The sequence below is a fragment of the Podarcis cretensis genome, assembly GCF_951804945.1.
Source record: "Podarcis cretensis genome assembly, chromosome: 8".
Classification (NCBI taxonomy): Eukaryota; Metazoa; Chordata; class Lepidosauria; order Squamata; family Lacertidae; genus Podarcis; species Podarcis cretensis.
This window is the reverse complement of record NC_137177.1, coordinates 21,491,713-21,510,953: the sequence shown is the minus strand read 5'-3', so window position 1 is coordinate 21,510,953 and position 19,241 is coordinate 21,491,713. Positions and strand designations below refer to the sequence as shown.

General features: G+C 43.9%; 1 protein-coding gene across 4 annotated transcripts; it reads right to left on the bottom strand.

Annotated features, from left to right (window-relative positions):
• Positions 1 to 735: 735 nt before the first annotated feature.
• LOC307221625 (trypsin-like) lies at positions 736 to 14,407 on the bottom strand. Of its 4 annotated transcripts, none has more exons than XM_079986324.1 (6): positions 14,378 to 14,407; positions 10,447 to 10,543; positions 8,618 to 8,789; positions 3,183 to 3,436; positions 1,270 to 1,406; positions 736 to 976 (listed from the first exon to the last, which is right to left on the bottom strand). In XM_079986324.1, the coding sequence occupies exons 1-6, from the start codon at positions 14,378 to 14,380 to the stop codon at positions 797 to 799; spliced, it is 843 nt and encodes a 280-aa protein (XP_079842450.1). In that variant the 5' UTR covers positions 14,381 to 14,407; the 3' UTR covers positions 736 to 796. The 4 variants fall into 4 exon arrangements, with proteins under 4 accessions (XP_079842450.1, XP_079842451.1, XP_079842452.1 ...); XM_079986325.1 differs by lacking the exon at positions 14,378 to 14,407 and adding an exon at positions 14,181 to 14,331; XM_079986326.1 differs by lacking the exon at positions 14,378 to 14,407 and adding an exon at positions 14,156 to 14,288.
• Positions 14,408 to 19,241: the final 4,834 nt, after the last annotated feature.

Sequence of the window (19,241 nt, the reverse complement as noted above, 5' to 3'; positions counted from 1 at the left end):
TGTCAAGGAAATAAACAACTATCTGACTTTTAGAAGACATCCGAAGGCAACCCTGTATCGGGAAGTTTTAAATGTATGAAGTTTTGTTCTGTGTTTAGCCTAATGTTTTACAATTTTTTTGTGTTGTAAGCCGCCCAGAGTGGCTGGGGAAACCCAACCAGATGAATGGGGTATAAATAATAAAATTATTATTATTATTATTACCCCACACCCCCTCAGCAGCCATTTTGTGACTGATACTCGTGGCACTTCCTCAAAATTCCAAATGGGCCCCTAGGCCCCTGAAAGGTTGGCAACCCTTGTTTTGTGTGGTTGAGTTGTATTTTATTGTATCCTTGGGGTTTTGTGTGATTTTCATGGCAAAGTTTTATTATAACGGCATTGTCATTTTATGCTTGTATGTTGTTCTCTGCCTTGTGCGAACTTGGTCCAGAAAGATAGCTTAGTCGTATTAAAATAGATAAACCCTATTGCCACCCTGAGCTCATTGAGGACTGAGCATGCTCCATAAATGTGGAATGACAACTGCCTGTTGAGGGCAACACAACTGGGGCGAAGAGGGAATGGGATGAAGTGGCTAGAATCCTGAAGAGGGAGCACTCCACACACGGCAACATTTTGTTGTGGGTCCTTTTTGTACGTAAATAACCTTGAGGCACACAAAGCCCAAGGAGAGGCAATGCCACAGCACAATAGCGACCCCTCCCAATGGCTGGTAGAATATGGCAATAAATCTCGGCTTTCTTATCTTTATTTTGAGATCAAGGTCCCAGAGCGGTAGCATCTCCCCATGGCACTAACAAGTGTCTGCAGCACGGTTGACTGAGTTGTTCCGTATGACGCTCTGAATCCAGTCGGTGAATCGGCAGATTTTTGTGTAGACCCCGGGCTTGCCAGACTGTGCGCAGATCTGCATTCCCCACGAGACGATGCCTTCGAGTTTCCCGTTGCACACCAGGGGCCCACCGGAGTCGCCCTGCCGAGCAGAATTATTCACATACTTATTTAGACTATTTATATCCCAAACTCCTGAATCAAAAGATAAAGCAACGAGAAAAGCACAACAACAACAAGGAAAGCCAAAACTCCCTCAGTTTCTCCTCCCCAAAATGACAGGGGCCTTGGTGGGCACCAGGGGTGGAAGATGACGTTGTGCACCATTTTGAAGGGCCCAGGTATGGACCACCTGAAACTGCTTTGAACTGGTGTTCTGGCAAACATCTTTATTATTTTGTGGGGGGTTTTGCCCAATAGGGGAAAGCCTCTCACCTGGCAGGAGTCTACGCCGCCTCCGCTCACACCAGCACACAACATGTTTTCTGTGATACCATTGGGGTATGCCTGGTTGCACTCTTCATTTGAAATTGTGTAGACCTGGGCACACTGCAGGATGTCAGGAAACTGTGCTGCAAACAAAGAACACCGATGGTTTTATGGAGGTGCTGGCGACACTGGAGAAAAAGCCACCACTTTTATCATAAGCCCCAGCCTAAGTTGACCCGTGGATCATTTTATATTTCACTATCGACTTCCTATATGGCATTACTTGGGAATGGTAAGAAACCAAATAATCAGAGCAGTTTTGAAATCAGAGGTTAAAATCAATGCAGTTTTCAAAGATTCAGCCTTGTTTCAAGATGGCATCCAAGTGTATCCGAACACAGGCAAGAACCTGCTTGACCTCAGGAGCCACCATGCTCAATGTGGTTATAATATTTCAAGAGGCATAGTGAACAAGCAACTTTCAAAAATATAAATAACTGTTGGTTTTGATTGTTAGTCATCGTGTTCTGTTAACTTCAAGCAAATAAATATATAGATGCAGGCCAGGAGATCTGGAGCAGTGAAACTTTGGACATTTGGTGTAGCTGGTAGTTTAATGTTGAAGCTCCACCTACCTGTATACAGGTAAATAAACACATTGGACTGCATCCAACCAATTTCTACTTAGACTGGACCCATCAAAATTAATGAACCGAAGTTCATCATAGCCATTAATATCAGTGGGTCTACTCTGAGTAGAGGACTAACATTGAACACAACCCATTTTTCAGGACTACACAGGGCATGCTAATTTGTTCCATATATATATATATATTTGCAATTTCCCTAAAAGGGAATGCTGGCATTCTCTTCTGAAGATCAGTCAGGATATTGGTTCTCTTTTTTCTTCTGCATACCTAGGGCAGATGACTGATAACGTCAAGAGCCAGAGGGTACTTGGTACCAAGATGGCGAGTTGGAGACTTTGATGACCCTCAAAAACTATAACTGAAATTGGGTGGGAAGCAAAGCAAATCAGAGCCTCACACCAAGAAGGATTTTTTGTTTTGTTTTTTGCATTGGGTAAATTTGAATCTGGACTCTTTAACAGCACTGAAATAACCCCTTTGTGACTGGAAGCACTCTGAAATATGAGAGAATGGCTATAGCAGAAAATATGAAAGGGAAATAATTAGCGTTGTGGCTAATTGATCCATTAGTTTACTCGATGAAGAAAAAGTTTAATTTACTAAAAAAAACAAAAAACCACCCAGCATATTTTTCATTTTTAAAAACTACACATATTAATTAAAAAACCTGCAGATGACAACCACCATCTTAAAAGAGGCACCACACTTTACTTTCACATAGGTTAAGAATGCCTCTTCAGCTTAAGAGGGAATCACAGAATGGGATGCCTCCTCTTTTAAGGAGGACTCCTGGAAAAGAATACTTTTTCTCTCTAGATGGAATGCATCTTGGAGGGAATGCATCTTAAGAGACAATCGTAGGATGGAATGCTCTCAAGAGGGAATCCCCCTATTAGGAGAATACCTCTTCAGCTTCATGCATAATTTATAAAGTATGCTGCTTACTTTCGTTTTTCTACCCACATGCAAATTTCCACACATTTAATGAACCCCAGTGATTAACTGATGATTATTCTTAGAAACAAAACGAAACTGGGCGACAGACGTTGAAATACTTGGAGATCTGGGGCAGGGCGTGACAATTAGGGTGAAAATTTAAAAGTTGCGCAAAAGACAGAGAGAAAATACGAATGAGAAATAGTGGGGAGGTATAATGCTTTGTGCAGGTGGAAAATGTGGCGATGGAGACTGCATGAGCAGGCTGCAGCCATCAGCTCTACACCCACCACATCCATGCCCCTGGTATGTATTGAAAATTATCTACTGTACATTGAGGGGTTGCCGTGGTCCCCCAGCCTGACACCTGGCACCGAGTGTTAGGCTGAACACATTGGGTAGCCAGCTGAATAGGCCTGACATATTCATTGATGAAGGCGGGATTGCTCAGTCGTATCAACATGATGTCGCTGTCATGTGTGGTGGGATTGTAGCTGGGGTGTGGGAATTTCTGTGCAGATGTGATGCACTGCTCCGAGCCCTCGTTCGCCCTGAGGCTGTGATCACCCATCCTTGTGTGGATGACCCTGCATAGGATGAGAACAGGAAGGAGAGGGGGAGAAGAAAAAGAAAAGAAAGAAAAGCCGTAAGAACATAAATCTGAGAAGAGTCCTGCTAAACCATTCCAAAGACCCATCTAGACCTCCGTCCTGTCTCGCAGAGCAGCCATCTCTTGTAGACGTGGCCAGCCACGGAGCATAGCTGTCAACTTTTCCCTTTTCTTGCGAGAAATCCTATTCAGAATAAGGGAAACGTTGACAGCTATGCCACAGAGAGGAGTAGGCCTGTTCTCCATGAAAATTTAAATCACAGGGCACTGAACCTCAGAGAGGAAGCATTTCAACCACAATAATGGGATAATTGCTTGACCTTTCCATAACACCCCAGAATCAGAGCTGGAAGAGATCTTGGAGATAATCTAGTGTCAGTTACAAAATGGCTGCCTTGCGGGTGTGTAGCATAACACAAAATGGTGGCCTCTTGCTCACAGAGAGAAACTCTTTGCACTTCTCCTCTGCTCAGAATGGGAAGAAGGGTGGGTGTCCGCTCCTGGCATCTAATGAAAGGTGGGCATGTTTGGTTTAGTTCACATTCAAAGGCAAATCTACTTGATTTGTAGTTTTTGAAACAACGCACCGAACCAAAACAGAGTCATCCTTCAAAATTCATTTTCCTCCAGATTTTGCAATACAGTTTTCCCACAAAGTAATGTGTTCAGTACCAGTGTTTCACTACCACACCTTCTTCCCCTCCTCTCCCATGGGATAGAGAAATAGACAGATTTATCTATAGGTAACACAAGCCTGGTGTGGTATTTACAGGTTTCAAATCCCAAATCAGCCATGAAGCGAAGTGTCTTCCCGCCAAACAACCTCACTGAATTGTTGTGAGGATAAAATAAAACTCCTTGGATGAAAGGCAGGATGTAAATTTAACAAATCAATAATAATAATAATGAATAAAGTGGAACTTCAGACTTCGTTACTGAAAAACCTAATGAGAGTCACTTTTTTTTATATAAAGTGAACCTATAAGGATACATTTTCCATGGGGACAGGAAGACAAGTGCTTTTTAAGGATGTTTGTTAAGTGAGAAAGTTTCTGGATCCTTCTTCCTTGGACTGCTGTTGCTGTTGGGGCAGGGTCATGAGAAGTGTGTTTATAAGTTGCTTTGAGTCATTTCCATGAGTAAGCAACTTTTTTAAAAAAATTGCTCAGTTTACAAGATGATCTGCAAGATTACTGCTCTGATTACTGTTCTGTCCAGATTACCTGATGACTACATACACATGAAGTATCTGAGCACCAAATAACACTGACTCATGGAAGGCCCTCCAGTGAGGCAATAGGAAAGGAAGGAATGGCGCCGAGACTCCTTGTCTCCTTGTGGGTAACCAGCTAAAAGGCTAAAACAGTCACCCTCCCTTTATGGTAGCGTCTTAGGAAACTATAATCCTCTTCCCTCTCCAAGGTAAACATGGTGAGGTCTTCTGTAAACCGTTTCCTGCAAGACTTGTCTTCCAAATGCTTCATCATCCTTTTTGACCAAGTTGCAGCAGGGTAGGAATGTGGTGAAGAGTAAGGGCATTTTTTTTCAGAGCAGGAATGATGGCATCATCCTCCTGGTTAATTGACAGACCCTCCTCGCTCTGACATGAATGCTCTCGCTCTCTTGTTTATGACAGATTAGTATAGAGGAGGGCATATTCTACGACTGTCAGCTGATCCCAATAAATCAAAGATTATGCCATGTACAGCTGTTCTTTGTATGTAGTCTCATCCATACTGTTTGAAGTGTATAAGCAAGCTTCCTGTGCCTCTATTAATTCTCCATTGTCCACATGATGTTTTTCTCCAAATCACTGCCTCCCCACACTTCCCCCTCCCTCTGTCCAGATCTCCTCATACCTTCCCCTTTTCAGAGCATCCCTGTTATGAGAAAATCTGGATTGAGGGAGGGGAAGGTATGAGAATATAGTGATTGGGAGGAAATTGTCTCGTGTGTGGGATAAATCAGCTTCATATAACCAACATGCTTAATACATGAAGGGGTTAAGACCATAGAGTAAGTTGTCCTGACAGGCTTAGCTAGGTCGCTCTCCGTCACCTTGGGAGCACAGATTACCAAACTCTTTGTTCTCCCACTTTCCACCATGTGAACCTACCAGTAAGGATGTCTAAGCTGGATGTTGCAAGTTTAGACCACACAGCCTTAGTAAGCCATCTTTGTGTTTCTATACAAATAACTTAGAAACATTTACCACTTTGAAACTAGCCTAAGGTTTGCTGCCTGTCTTTTCTTGCTGCTGTGTAGACAAACTCATGAATTTGACCTTTGAAGAGTTTGTAAGTAAACAATTTTAAACTTACCAAATGTGTGATTTCTTTGTATGCTAAGGGAAGTTGGGAGCTTTGGAAGAAACATAGAAGGGGATATTTTAAAAGTCTTAACAGCCTATATTTCCATGCTTTGCTTTGCTGCTTATTTTGTTATTTCAAATCTCTGCTGGGGCCCTCTCATCAAAGATTACTTGCCCCAAACCTGGATCTAGGCATCCAAGGCATTCTCCTTTCTATTTTACCAACAACAACCTAACCATATGAACAATTAATAGTTATAGGAAGCTACTATCCACATTAAATAACAGAATGGAATATATATATATATATATATATATATATATATATATATATATATATGCATGCACACCCTGGCTACATTGTAGCCAACACCTTTTGTATTTTAACAAGCCTACTCAGGCATATAATTTAGTCATCTATGTTTATTGTAGTCATCTTTGTTTTTACTTGTTTTATTGTGTCTATACTTTGTTGTTGTTGTTTTTACATTTTTCTTAGAGAGTTTTGTCATTAAGCGGCCTATAAATCTTTTTATATACATTGTTATGAGTTTAGATGATTTAGGGGATTAGTCTGGGTGGAACAGTGGATCCCCTACCAAACCTTCAATCTTGTACCTGGTTGGGGGATGAGGTGGTCTTGTCACCTGCCCCAATGCACCAGAAAGAAGGTCTATTTACTTCAATAGAACTTAATTCCAGGTATATAAGATAACAGCAGAAGAAGAAGAAGAAGAGTTTGGATTTGATATCCCATCTTTCACTCCCTTTAAGGAGTCTCAAAACGGCTAACATTCTCCTTTCCCTTCCTCCCCCACAACAGCCACATTTAATCTAATTTTAATAGGCTGAGGTGTAAAAAAAAAAAAAAAAGCAAAGCAATGCGGCCCCCTCACCCTTCTCTTCATAGCATCCAGAAGCCACCAATTAAACATGATTTCCTTTTAATTCAAAGCAGAATACTATACTTAAGAGCTTTTGTTCAAACCAGGATATTAAACTGTGGTTTAATATCCCAGCTTGTTGCATAGTTTCTTGGTTTCGGTAACACAGGAAACCATGGTTTGATTGGATATTTTCACATTTCATTGAAGGGTTCCTAAGGCACAACCATCCAAATGCAGCCAAGATCTGAGACCACTGGAGTGTCACACACACCTAAAAACCATTTTCCTTCCCACTCACTCATCTGAGATTAAAGCCCTGAAAGTCCCACTGTTTCATTTTACAACCACAAGATGGCTTCTGGAGCAATACCTGCTGTGTTTGTGTTTGTGTGGGAAACCGATAGTGGGAAAAGGTCAACCAAGATCCCTTTGGATAATTATTTTTTTGGGGTGGCTGGGTTAGATTTTGTGTATTTACAGGATTGTCTACCTGCAAACTTCCTAGACATCTCAGGTCGCAGTCTGATACCTATTTAATAATAAGAACAGGAGAACATTGTGGGCTGAGTTGTATGGTACCGCAGTAGGAGGGGCAAGTAAGAGGGTTGTGGAGGGAAGGAAGTGAACAGAAAGCTCCCCTGCAAGATACACCTTCCATTTCCACAACTTTGGCTACAATGCAACATTAAAACTGCTCCAGAGATGCTAATAATCCCAAAGCCCTTCCCACCTTGCTCTTCTCCCAGGATCAGCAATCTTGAGTTTCCTTACCCCTGTTGGTTACAGTGAGCAGCGGTAAGAACCCAGTACTTGTCTATCAGGATGCCTCCGCACAGACTGGATAACCCTGAAGCTCCCTAGGTCCCCGGCTGGGGACTGGGGAGGGAGAACACCCAATGCCTGAGCCAAGGTCTACCCACATTTGAAATTTAATAAAGTTGTGGCCAATTTAATCCCATAGCATGTTGTCTTGAGTCGTTATTCCACATGACGGGAGGGACCGCTCTGGATCTGGGGACTCCGCCTGTCCACGCAATGACCGCTCCCCGCTTAAAACGGGGGGGGGGGGTGCCCTTTGCGTGGATGTGCACAGCCCTAGGTCTGGAGCGGCCCCAACAGCATAGGCTTGGCTTTGCCTTCCCTCAGATGGGATACCTGGAGGTCTCTGCCTACCTCAGTCAGTTGTCCAATCCCACCTGGGAGAAGTGTTGCCAAGGAGACCAGGCCAAGCCAGGTAGGGGAGGGATTACCTGCCCACACAATAGAGGGAGGATCTTACCTGGGAATCCTCACTTGGCTCCAGAGCTTCTCCCACCCTACCCACCCTCAGTTAATGTCTTATTTTGCAGGTTAACTTTTCTTCATAGGTTTTGCAGGTTAACTTTTCTTCACAGGTATGCGGGCGCTGCTACATTAAGGTCGCTGTTAAAGGGCCGGAAAGGAATTTCCCTGCATTGGCAGGTTTCGCCTTTCCCGTAGCAAAATGTCACAACTTTGGCGGTATCAGGCCTTGGGTGGAATCCTTTAGTCCATCTTCCTCTTTGCGGTGGCGATACCAGGGTTCCTCGTTAAAGGGGTTTCTTAAGGGAGGCTTTGACCGTACGCCGAAAGGTCGTCATTGCTCTCCCCTGCGGCGGTGACGTAACGGGGGCGGCTATCTCTGCTTGAACATATGTTCTCCAGAGCCGGCCCATCCCCCCCCCCCACTGGATAACCCTGAAGCTCCCTAGGTCCCCGGCTGGGGACGGAGAACACCCAATGCCTGAGCCAAGGTCTACCCACATTTGAAATTTAATAAAGTTGTGGCCAATTTAATCCCATAGCACATTGTCCTGAGTCGTTATTCCACATGACGGGAGGGACTGCTTGGGATCTGGGGACTCCGCCTGTCCACGCAATAATCCCAAAGCCCTTTCCACTTTGCCCTTCTCCCAGGATCAGCAATCTTGAGTTTCCTTACCCCTGTTGGTTACAGTGAGCAGCGGTAAGAACCCAGTACTTGTCTATCAGGACGCCTCCGCACAGAATATCTGGCCCATTTCTCTTGCTATTTGAGAGGACAACCTGGTAGCGCTGTTCGCCTAGGGCGCAGTTTTGGCCCCCGATGATCCGCGACTCATCCTGCGCAGCCACTGCGGAGGAAAACCAGCTAAGGTGAGAGATAGCTTCCACAATACCTAGCGATGTCACACTGGCTAAGTGGCAAGGATCCCAGCCGCCAGACCAGCTTGGTTAAAAGAGAGAGGAACCTCTTTCAGCCTGAGGTCTGCATTCCCCCAAGAGCAGCCTTCCATGTATGCCATTTTGCTGCTGGTGGTTGGGGCCAAAGGTGAAAGTGGGTGGAGTTACAGATGTGACTGTGTAGAGGGCAATTTTTCCAGCCTTGCAAAAGTCAGCTGTTTCTGCACTTTCCTCTAGGCATGCTTCTCTTCATCCGGGCAAGCAAGGACACAACTAGGTCAGCCAAAAGCCCTCCAGGAGTTGGGTTAGCGAGAGGGACATGACCTATAGAAAGTCCCAGGGCTTGGATAGACTACACTGAGTCACTAGGTTTGAAGTCCCTGATCCCCGGCCCAGATGAATGTATAGAAATCCTATAGCAGTGCTTCAGAATCTATTTATCTATTACATTTATGGAACACCGCCTTCATAACCATAAAGGCTCATCCACACGCCCGTTTTGCCTCATGTTTGCTAAGCACAGATATGCACCTTAAAGCTCAAAGTCCAAGCACTTTTATTTTTTGCATTCCCCGGGAAAACCCGCTCCTTAAAGCTGAACTGGAACTAATAGCAATTTGGTCTGATTCAGCTGTAAACACTGGATTTTCACAGGGGAAATACTGGGGCAAAAGAAAAAGTGCTTGGAGAAGGAACTTTAAAGCTCGAACCTGTGCTTAGAAATGTGGCAGAAAATGAAGTCTGGATGAGCCCCGAGTTCGCTCAGCCCGGATGCTGAGGCCCTCCTCTGAAGGCTTCCTTTTGGTTCCCTCAGTGCGAGAAGCAAATTTACAGGGAACCAGGCAGAGGGCCTTCTTGGTAGTGGCACCCGCCTTGTGAAATGCCCTCTCATCTGATGTTAAGGAGATGAGTAATTACATAACATTTAGAAGACATCTGAAAGCAGCCCTGTACAGGGAGGTTTTTAATGTTTTATCATGTTTTTACTATTCTGCTGGGAGCCGCCCAGAGTGGCTGGGGTATTAATAATAATAATAATAATAATAATAATAATAATAATAATAATCTGGTTTGATGACAGAATATAATGCAAAGTTTAAACGATAACACCCTCCAAAAAACAATTATTTTTTAAAAACTCTAAACAACTGAAGCCAATGCAAGCACAGCAATTAAAAACAAATGTAAAGCAAATGAAGGGAATAATTAAGTGCAAAGATATAAAATAGGGATGAGGAACTGGCCATCCTTCAGATGTTGATGGATCATTCCTGGTCATTGACTAGGCTGGGGCTGATGGGAGTTGGAGTCCAGCAGCCTTTAGAAGGTTGTAAAAGCACTAAAAGTGATGTGGGAGAGAACTTGGGAGAACAAAAAGGTCTTCTTTGCCTGGTGCCTAACAAACAAGCAAACGATAATGTGTGCCAGGTAAGCAGGACAAAGGAGGGTACTCTGCAGAGGGGCACCAGCGGCGGTGCTTGGCTGCAGAAAGCATGAGATTCTCCTATTTCCTCAGGACCACTTTTGGCAATATGAAGGAAGGACATGCACTGACCCCTGATCTTCAAGCCATACTTTCAGCTGTATGCCCAGGTGATACTTCCCTACCTGTAAGAGTCAGCAGAAGAACCACCATCGCCAGAAGCCTCATGGTCCTGCAGGGAGTAGATGCCACCTGCATGTGTCTGTCTTGTTGTTGGCGGTGCTGTTGGATCGAAAGCAGTTTATTGTCACCGAATTCATCACCCTTAAATCCAAGCTGGCCCCACCTTCCTTGACATTGTCTAGAAGCAGAAGGATCCAGTTATGTGGGTTCTGCACCCGCCCACGCAACCAGTCTGCTGATGCTCAGCCCCTGGAATCAGGAGGTAGGAAACTCTTGACTGCGACCCTTGGTCCTGGCATGGTCCTTACTATGCCAGTCTGAGCTGTCCTCCAGCAGAGACTGAGGTTAAGGTGATTTTGCCATGCTTCTGAATGGCGAGCTGAATGATTCTAGCAACTTCTGGGCCCCCATGACTTTGCAGCTGTCTTGGCTTAAATACAAAAGAACGTCAACACTACCAGGTAAACACAGTCTGATCTACAACCCAGCTAAATTGAATTGCTTGCATTATATCTGAATTCTTTGGCTTCAATCCAGTTATCTTATCATCACTGTGCTCCAGAGCAAGGCACTAATTACAAAGTGTGAGCATCACTTCACACATCTGAATTTGGGGAGAAAAAAGGGACAAAGGCAGGGGGCCACTACTGCCCTCAATGGGGTGCTGCGTTAATGGCCCTGCATCCCCATCCCAACTTAATGCAAAAGAGTAGGACTAGCCTTCTGCCAGAAGTGAGTCAAGGTTTCTTTCCGACTGGGAGAGACGTGTTCCACTGCTAAAAACAAGGAGCAACGCACAGCATTTGGAGGGTAAAAACCAGGAAAGACCCACACCCCATACATGAAGCCACAACCTTGCAGAAAAGCTAGTTGGGTCTGGGTCTGAACAGTGCCTTGATGGACCACCTCCTGGGAAACACATCTATGCCTTGCTGGGTTTCATAATGGAAGAAATGTAGGATGCAGAGGTGTCAGCGTCTCAAAAACATTGTGGGGGCCTGACATGATGTTCTGATGTCACGTGCATGACATCACACAGTGTCCTGAGGTGCAAAGCTAGGGTGTGTGGAACCGAACGTGGTGGCAGCGAGGCCCCAGTGGCTGGCAACCTCCGTCCTCCCGCTCTTCCTGATGTGCACGGAAAAGACGAGAAAAGCTGCCCCCAGCCAGTGGTGGCAGCAGCAGCAGCAGCAGGAGGAGCCACCAAATTTGAGCCACACCACATCTGGCTCCATGTTTGCCCTCTGAACAATGAGACCCCCTGGCCACCTCAAGAAAGAAAGAAAGAAAGAAAGAAAGAAAGGAAGGAAGGAAGGAAGGAAGGAAGGAAGGAAGGAAGGAAGGAAGGTTGGGAGCGAACACTTGCAAAGCCTGAAAACATTTTTTTAAATCATTCTTTCTCAGCAGCTGAATTAAACATTACAGGGCAGGACATCTAAGGACTGTAGTCACTGCAGCCCTACTCAAGAGTAGACCAAAAGGAAATGAATGAGACTAAGTTCATTAACACCAGCGGGTCTGCTCTGAGTAGGACTAGCTTTGAATACCAGCCTAAGATCCCCACACCATGGAAGTGCTCGTGGGACCCGTTGAGTGACGGCTGATGAGTCAAACACGATTTCCAGAAAGGCCCACAAAGAAAGGAAGGGAAGAAGACATTGACTACAAACAGGGAAAGCTCTGAGCAAGGGGTCAGGATCATGGGTGGGTTGAGGTCAGTCTTATAAATATCAAAATGCTGGAAGCAGAAAAGAAGATTCATCTCCAAAGCAAAGCTGAGATGAGATCCCTTCTTTTTTCAAAAAGAAATTTTGCCCTTCCCTGTGAAAAATGGGGGGGGGGGACATTTCCTCATGAAACATTTTGGGAGGTGATTTGCCACTTCTGCAGTGGACAGGAAGTTGTTGGCGGAGCCTGGCACCGCTTGCCACTGACCACAAACCCCAAAATGCCTTGGGAGCAACACAAAGCGATGCAACATGCTATAACTCCCCAGATATCCCATGAAGTGCCTCTGGAAAGTGGCTGCAGAGAGAACTTCCCTCAGCTTTGAGTGCCAAAGGCTATTTCTTTAAATTATATCTATTTATACCCTGCCTTTTTCTCTGACAGGTACTTGAGGCAGTTTACAAATAAAAGAAACACAGCTAAAAATATGGGGGTGGGGGAACAATATAATTTTTTTTTTTAAAAAATGAAGCATATCTATTAAAAAACATGCAGATATTTACAATAAAGACAGCACAGAACCAGCTCTTTCATGAAAAGCAGTCCATTCTCAAAAGCCTGTTGAAATAAGGTCTTCACCTGCCAGTGGAAGGACAGCAAGGAGGGAGCCAGTCTGACATACGTTATCTAGGGTGGGAATTCCCAAGTTTGGGCGCAGCTACCGAGAAAGCCACTTCCTGCGTCCCTTCCAGTCATACCTGGGAGGGTGTCAGGGCTGAGAGAAGAGACTCCCCTGAATATCTCAAAATCCAAGCAGGTTCACATGAGGGAATCTATGGCTTGTGGGATTAATTAGGCCCTCCAAGGCGTTCTGGCCCTGCCATGCCAACCTGCCTACACCTAACTATAAATCTGAAAGTTTAAAAAAAAAAAAACCAAGGGGAAATATCCTAGGATTAAGTATACAGTAGTAAGAAACAACATCCTCCTCAGTATTTCAGATACATCTCTCCCCCCTCACCCACCACAACTTTTCAGAAGAGTTTCATCTCCCGCCCTGGCAAATGGTTGAATTTTTTTTTTTAATTTTTTTTTGGGGGGGACATTTTTGGCACAGCTCTATTCCAAATATATCGTTTGAAATTGCAGTAAAGGGATATGTCAAATCTTTTGGCAGAAATCCATAAAAAATGCTGATTTTATTTTATTTGTCAGAGATGCACTTCCATCTATGCAGCAGCCTCGATTATACAAATAGCAGAAATATGCATTTGAAAGTCCTGCATTATCTCTAACTATCAGGTTGGCCTTTCCTGACTGCTCTACCCTCTTTTAAGCGAAAAGCAAGATTTTATACACAGTAAGCCTGCACCTTACACAGGCATTAAGTTCCAGGCATTGCACCTAAAGCCAAAATCGCTTATGGTCAAAGCCCATTGGGTTCAACGTCATTTTTCAACCTCCCCGCCTTTTTCGCCATGTGTGTAAAGTTAAAGCCACACAAGTTGCCGTCTTACAGTGTGTGTGTGTGTGTGTGTGTGTGTGTGTGTGTGTGTTTGGGATTATTCCAAGCGATAATTCATTTCTCAGTGTGAAATTACAGCAAATGTTTTGAATGCTTGAATTTCTCAAACAGTATTATTCTCTCTAAACCACAGGAGTTTTTCTATTCTTTTTCTTTTTGCAGAACAGGGGATGGAATCCAAGAGAGAAAATGTCCCTGAACCCACTTTTGTTGCACTATGCCCCCTCCAAATAGCAATAATGATATGGTGGCATTGGGGAAGCATCTCAGAATAAAGAATAAAAGCAGAATAAACCCACCACTAATGCACTACGGTTCATAGCTGTCAACTTCCCCCCTTTCTTAAGGGAAATCCCCTTATTCTAAATAGGATTCCTCGCAAAAAAAGGGAAAAGTTGACAGCTATACTACGGTGTGTCAAGAACATGTCGCAAAATACACCCGCAAGAAAGCACTGGCCTGGACGGGCCCCTCAACCCTTCGCCTTGCTGCCTTTGGGTTTTCCCCCAGCTCCTCACCTCACTCACACAAAGGCATAGTCACCTGCAGGTCCTGGGAGGAAAGAAGCACTTGCAGTGGCAGAGATTCGGCAGTAAGAAGATGCGTCTGCGGTTGCTGCCGCTGCTGCCTGGGCTATGAGTCAAATGTGCCTTATCTGCCCATCTTCCCTTGATCAATCGCCCTGTGTTTATCCATCACACATGTTTAGACAAGGAGGGCAACTCCCTTGGGCTTCTTACCATGCACAACTATCAGAGCAATCCTGCTCCTTCTGGTTTGTGTACTGGGATCTCCAAAGCACCTGCAACCGTTGTCAGGCTCCTTTTCTAGCACTGCTTGGAATCAGGCCACCCGGAGAGAAAGATCTCCAAAAAGGTCTGCCTCCAGTTCACAATTTGTTCCACCCTTTGTGCAGTATATATAGTTGCCCACATCTCCCTGCTGTGATGCTATCCTGCCCTGCCAAACACTTTCTTCTCCTCCTGGTCCTGACGATGCAGAAGAGCTAAGGTGACCATCACAGAAGCCACCGCCTTCGTTATTATGGGGAGGTTTTTTAAAAAAATAATCTAGGCATCTGAAGGCATCTAACATGATGACCGTTGTAACATCTCGTGGTTGTGTGAATTCCATAGGCAACCAGAGCACAGCAGGAAACGATGGAGGCTAGCTTGCCTTGACAGTCACACAAATGTTTCCTGCTGATGCTGTAGAAAGGTGTTTAGGAAGCTGATGCGAGTTTTAATCTGTTTTTCAGTCTGTTGGTTTTTAAACTTTCTTAAAGTCTCAGATAACTGCTATTAATTTTTCTTATTGGTATTTCTTAAAAAACCTTTTTTGTAAACGGCTTTGAGGTTATTTTGCAATCAAGCAGTGTATAAATTTTATGAAACTGATAAAAAGATAAATACATATTTTTGTGGGGAAAGTAGAAAGTAGAAAAAAGAGCCGGGATCCGGGTGTTTTCAGTTGTTAGGTGGCGTATAACATCTGCATGAGAATGACGATCTTTCCCCTGGATGAACCATGCAGCACATAGTATGCAGCCCACAGCTGTGCACATCTGCTTTGGGGTCCTATAGATGACGCGCAAAGTGTTATGTGGGCTGTGGGAATTTATCTCAGTACATCTGACAAAAATCCAGCAAGGTAAGGCAGTATTATTTACCTCTCCCTGTCTGTAAATCTAGCTTGCCTTCTCAGATTGCACACGCATTTCTGCATGCCACGGCTAATGTATTTATTTGTTTGAAAGATTTATCTCCTGCAGATTCTACATCCCTGTGCTAGCATAATACAATTATCCTCAACTGGGGATGGGCAAATCTGCCCATTTTGATTTCTCTTGGTTTCTCGTTCTTCTAATCTTAAATTCAGTTCTCCACACTTCCACACCTGTGTTTTATATATATATATATAGAGAGAGAGAGAGAGAGAGAGAGTGTATCCCCACCAGCATTTTGGGCCAGTCACTGTCTTTCAGCTGGGGATGGTGGAGAAATTCAGTCCAGTTCACATTTAAAGATGAATCTGCTTAATTTGTACTTCCTGGAGCAACATGCGAACCAAAGCACAGTCATCCTTTGAAATTTACATTTCCCCAAATTTTGCAATGCACTTCTCCAGCCAAGAAAAGTGTTACGAAAATGCAAATACTAGGGTAAATTTAACAATGTGTATATCAGTGAAAATAACATGGAAAATATATTAGGCGGAATCGCTTGTAAAAGAAATGTGTACAGTAGGAGGAATACACAAAATAATGCTGTCGAATTTTCTTGAGAAGTCTTTTTTTTTACAGAGTTCACTGACCAGTGTGGAGAACTGTACTTATGATTACAAAAAAGAGAAACCAAGAGAAACCAAAACTGGTAGATAATGCATTTGACAGCTTGGAGTGGGAGATAAAAGGGGAGGGGGAAGTACCATGTATATCATGTATATCATGAAGAAAAAAGTGACAAGTGGGGTGCCACAGGATTCTGTCCTGGGTCCATTGTTGTTCAACATCTTTATAAATGACTTGGATGAAGGAATTGAGGGGATGCTCATCAAATTTGCAGATGACACTCAACTGGGAGGGGTAGCTAATGCCTCAGAAGAGAGAATCAGAATTCAAAATGATCTTAACAGATTGGAGAACTGGGCGCCAGCTAACAAAATGAATGTCAATAGGGACAAATGTAAGATTCTGCACTTAGGCAGGAAGAAGCAGATGCACAAATATAGGATGGGGGACACCTGGCTTACTAGCAGTTCATGTGAAAAGGATCTAGGGGTCTTGGTGGACCACAAGCTTCACACGAGTCAACAGTGTGATGCAGCAGCAAAAAAAGCTAATGCTATTCTAGGCTGCATCAACAGAAGTATAGTGTCCAGATCAAGGGAAATAATAGTCCCACTCTCTTCTGCCTTAGTCAGACCATGCTTGGAATAATGTGTCCAGTTCTGGGCACCACAATTTAAGAAGGATGTTGACAAGCTGGACAGTGTGTGGAGGATGATGATCAAGGGTCTGGAAACTAAGCCTTATGGGGAAGGAACTGTGTATGTTTAGCCTGGAAAAGAGGAGACTGAGAGGGGATATGATAGCCATCTTCGAATATCTTAAGGGCCGTCACATGGAGGAGGGAGCATGTTTGTTTTCTCCTGCTCCGGAGCGTAGGACTCGAACCAATGGCTTCGAGTTGCAAGAAAGGTGATTCTGACTAAACTTGCGGAAAAACTTTCTGACAGTAAGAGCTGTTCAGCAGTGAGAGGTGGTGGACTATCCTTCTTTGGAGATTTTTAAGCAGAGGTTGGATGGCCATCTGTCATGGATGCTTTAACTGAGATTCCTGCATTGCAGGGGGTTGGGCTAGATGACCCTTGGAGTCCCTTCCAACTCTATGATTCTATGTTCTAATATTATGCTGCAAGATGTACTACAGCATGACGCTTGATTCTTTTAAATGTACTATAATATAATACATGTATTTCCCCTACATGTAATCTTGAATATAATTAGTCAAAAAAGTTTTTGAAGTGCTGCACTAGGGATCATTCACTTTGTAACCTGGCCATCCTCGTGACTTTTTTCAAGCCTGATTCCCACCTTGCAATTGCAGTGCCTGCTTATCCCGTGTGGACACACCTAGAACTACTGAGGCATTTTAGGGCCCCTGTGCCTTTTGTTAGAAGCTTCCTCCATCTCCAATTGCCTCAATATGTCTGTGAATTACTGATGAATTGCGCCTTCAGGAATCGCACACCCTGTGCAATGCCCTCCCCTCAGATGTCAAGGAAATAAACAACTGTTTGATTTTTAGACAACCTCTGAAGGCAGCCCTGTATATGGAAGCTTTTAGTGTTTGATGTTTTATTGTCTTCTTAATATTTTGTTGGGAGCCGTCCAGAGTGGCTGGGGCAATCCTGTCAGATGGGCAGCATGTTGTTGTTGTTGTTTGATTAATGAGTTCCTGTGCTCTGCAGAAGGCTTAATTACCCATTTCCTTTTATTGTGAAGTAGCACTATTGCAGCAAAGCAGTACCTCAGCAGGTAAAATTCAAAGCAAATGTGTTTCAAAGGATATCAATTGGAATACAGTGGTACCTCGGGTTACATACGCTTCAGGTTACATACGCTTCAGGTTACAGACTCCGCTAACCCAGAAATAGTGCTTCGGGTTAAGAACTTTGCTTCAGGATGAGAACAGAAATTGTGCTCCGGTGGCGCAGCAGCAGCAGGAGGCCCTATTAGCTAAAGTGGTGCTTCAGGTTAAGAACAGTTTCAGGTTAAGAACGCACCTCCGGAACAAATTAAGTACTTAACCTGAGGTACCACTGTAGGGAAAAGCCTATTATGGGTAGCATTGACTGACTAGTGCATGTGACAATCACCAACATGCTTCGCCCCACCTCCCAGTCTCCAGAGTTCTTTTGCAGCTGTTTTTATGGCAACTGTTCATGGGGCTATTCTTTAATACAGTAAAGGGAAAATATAAACCTAGATATGCTGCTTAAGTCGTGGCAGGGGGCTACTTAAAGAGGGCTACTTAAAGAGGGGAAACCTGGATGGCTGAATTAGCATCCAAACTGCTGTGTGAAAAGAATCAAGACAAGTTGCAGAGGATATCTCACATAATGGTGAAGAACTCACTATAATCACATTCACGCTATACATTTAAACAACATTGCTTTCCCCAAGGAATAATGGGAGCTGTAGTTTGCCACTCGCAGAGATACCGTTCCTAGCACCTTACCAAACTACACTTCCCATAATTCTTTGGGGGAAGCCATGTGCTTTAAATTTGCTTTAAATGTATGGCAAGGATGGGAACGCCCCGTTTCTCTTCACACAAGAGATTTTAAGGATTGTGCAAAAGAGCACATTTCTGAATCGGCTGGATGTGCTAGTACACGAGCTGAAACAACCAAAAAAATGCAGCAACCACAAAAAGCTAATCTAATCATATTAACAAAGGCCAATAAACTATATTTTAATATAGGAATAATCCTTATACAATAAACCCCCGCACTTACTTGGATTTAATTGCATGCTTGCATTGTGGATCATGTTATTAAAGACTGTTGGTTAGATTAAATTAAATCAACCCTTTTGCAATTCTTGCACTACTTCTGGGCCCTGCATCATAAAATAACACAAAGACAAGTCGTTTCGGAGCATAAACAGACATCAGGATCTTGAGAGTTGAGGAAGCAGCTCAAGACAAGCAATGATCAGGCAAAAATCAGTAGTACTCTCAGCTGTGTGAGAAGCAGCACTGGCTGGCAGAATCTAGCTGCCATTTTAATTTCCCACAATGTCCCTCTGTCCCACAAGGAGAGATGCTACATTAGGGGCATTGTGGGAAATAAAAATGGCAGCTGAAGTCAACCAGCTGTGTGATATTTTAGTGTATTTTTGGTTTCTATGAAAGCCGCCCAGAGTGGCTGGGGAGGCCCAGCCAGATGGGCGGGGTATAAATAATAAATTATTATTATTATTATTATTATTATTATTATTATTATTATTACTACCACCCAGTGTAGCTCAGAATGTTAGGCCAGACTTTTTCATGTGGGAGCTGAACAGGCATCAAGCCAGTATTTGCAATAGGGTGG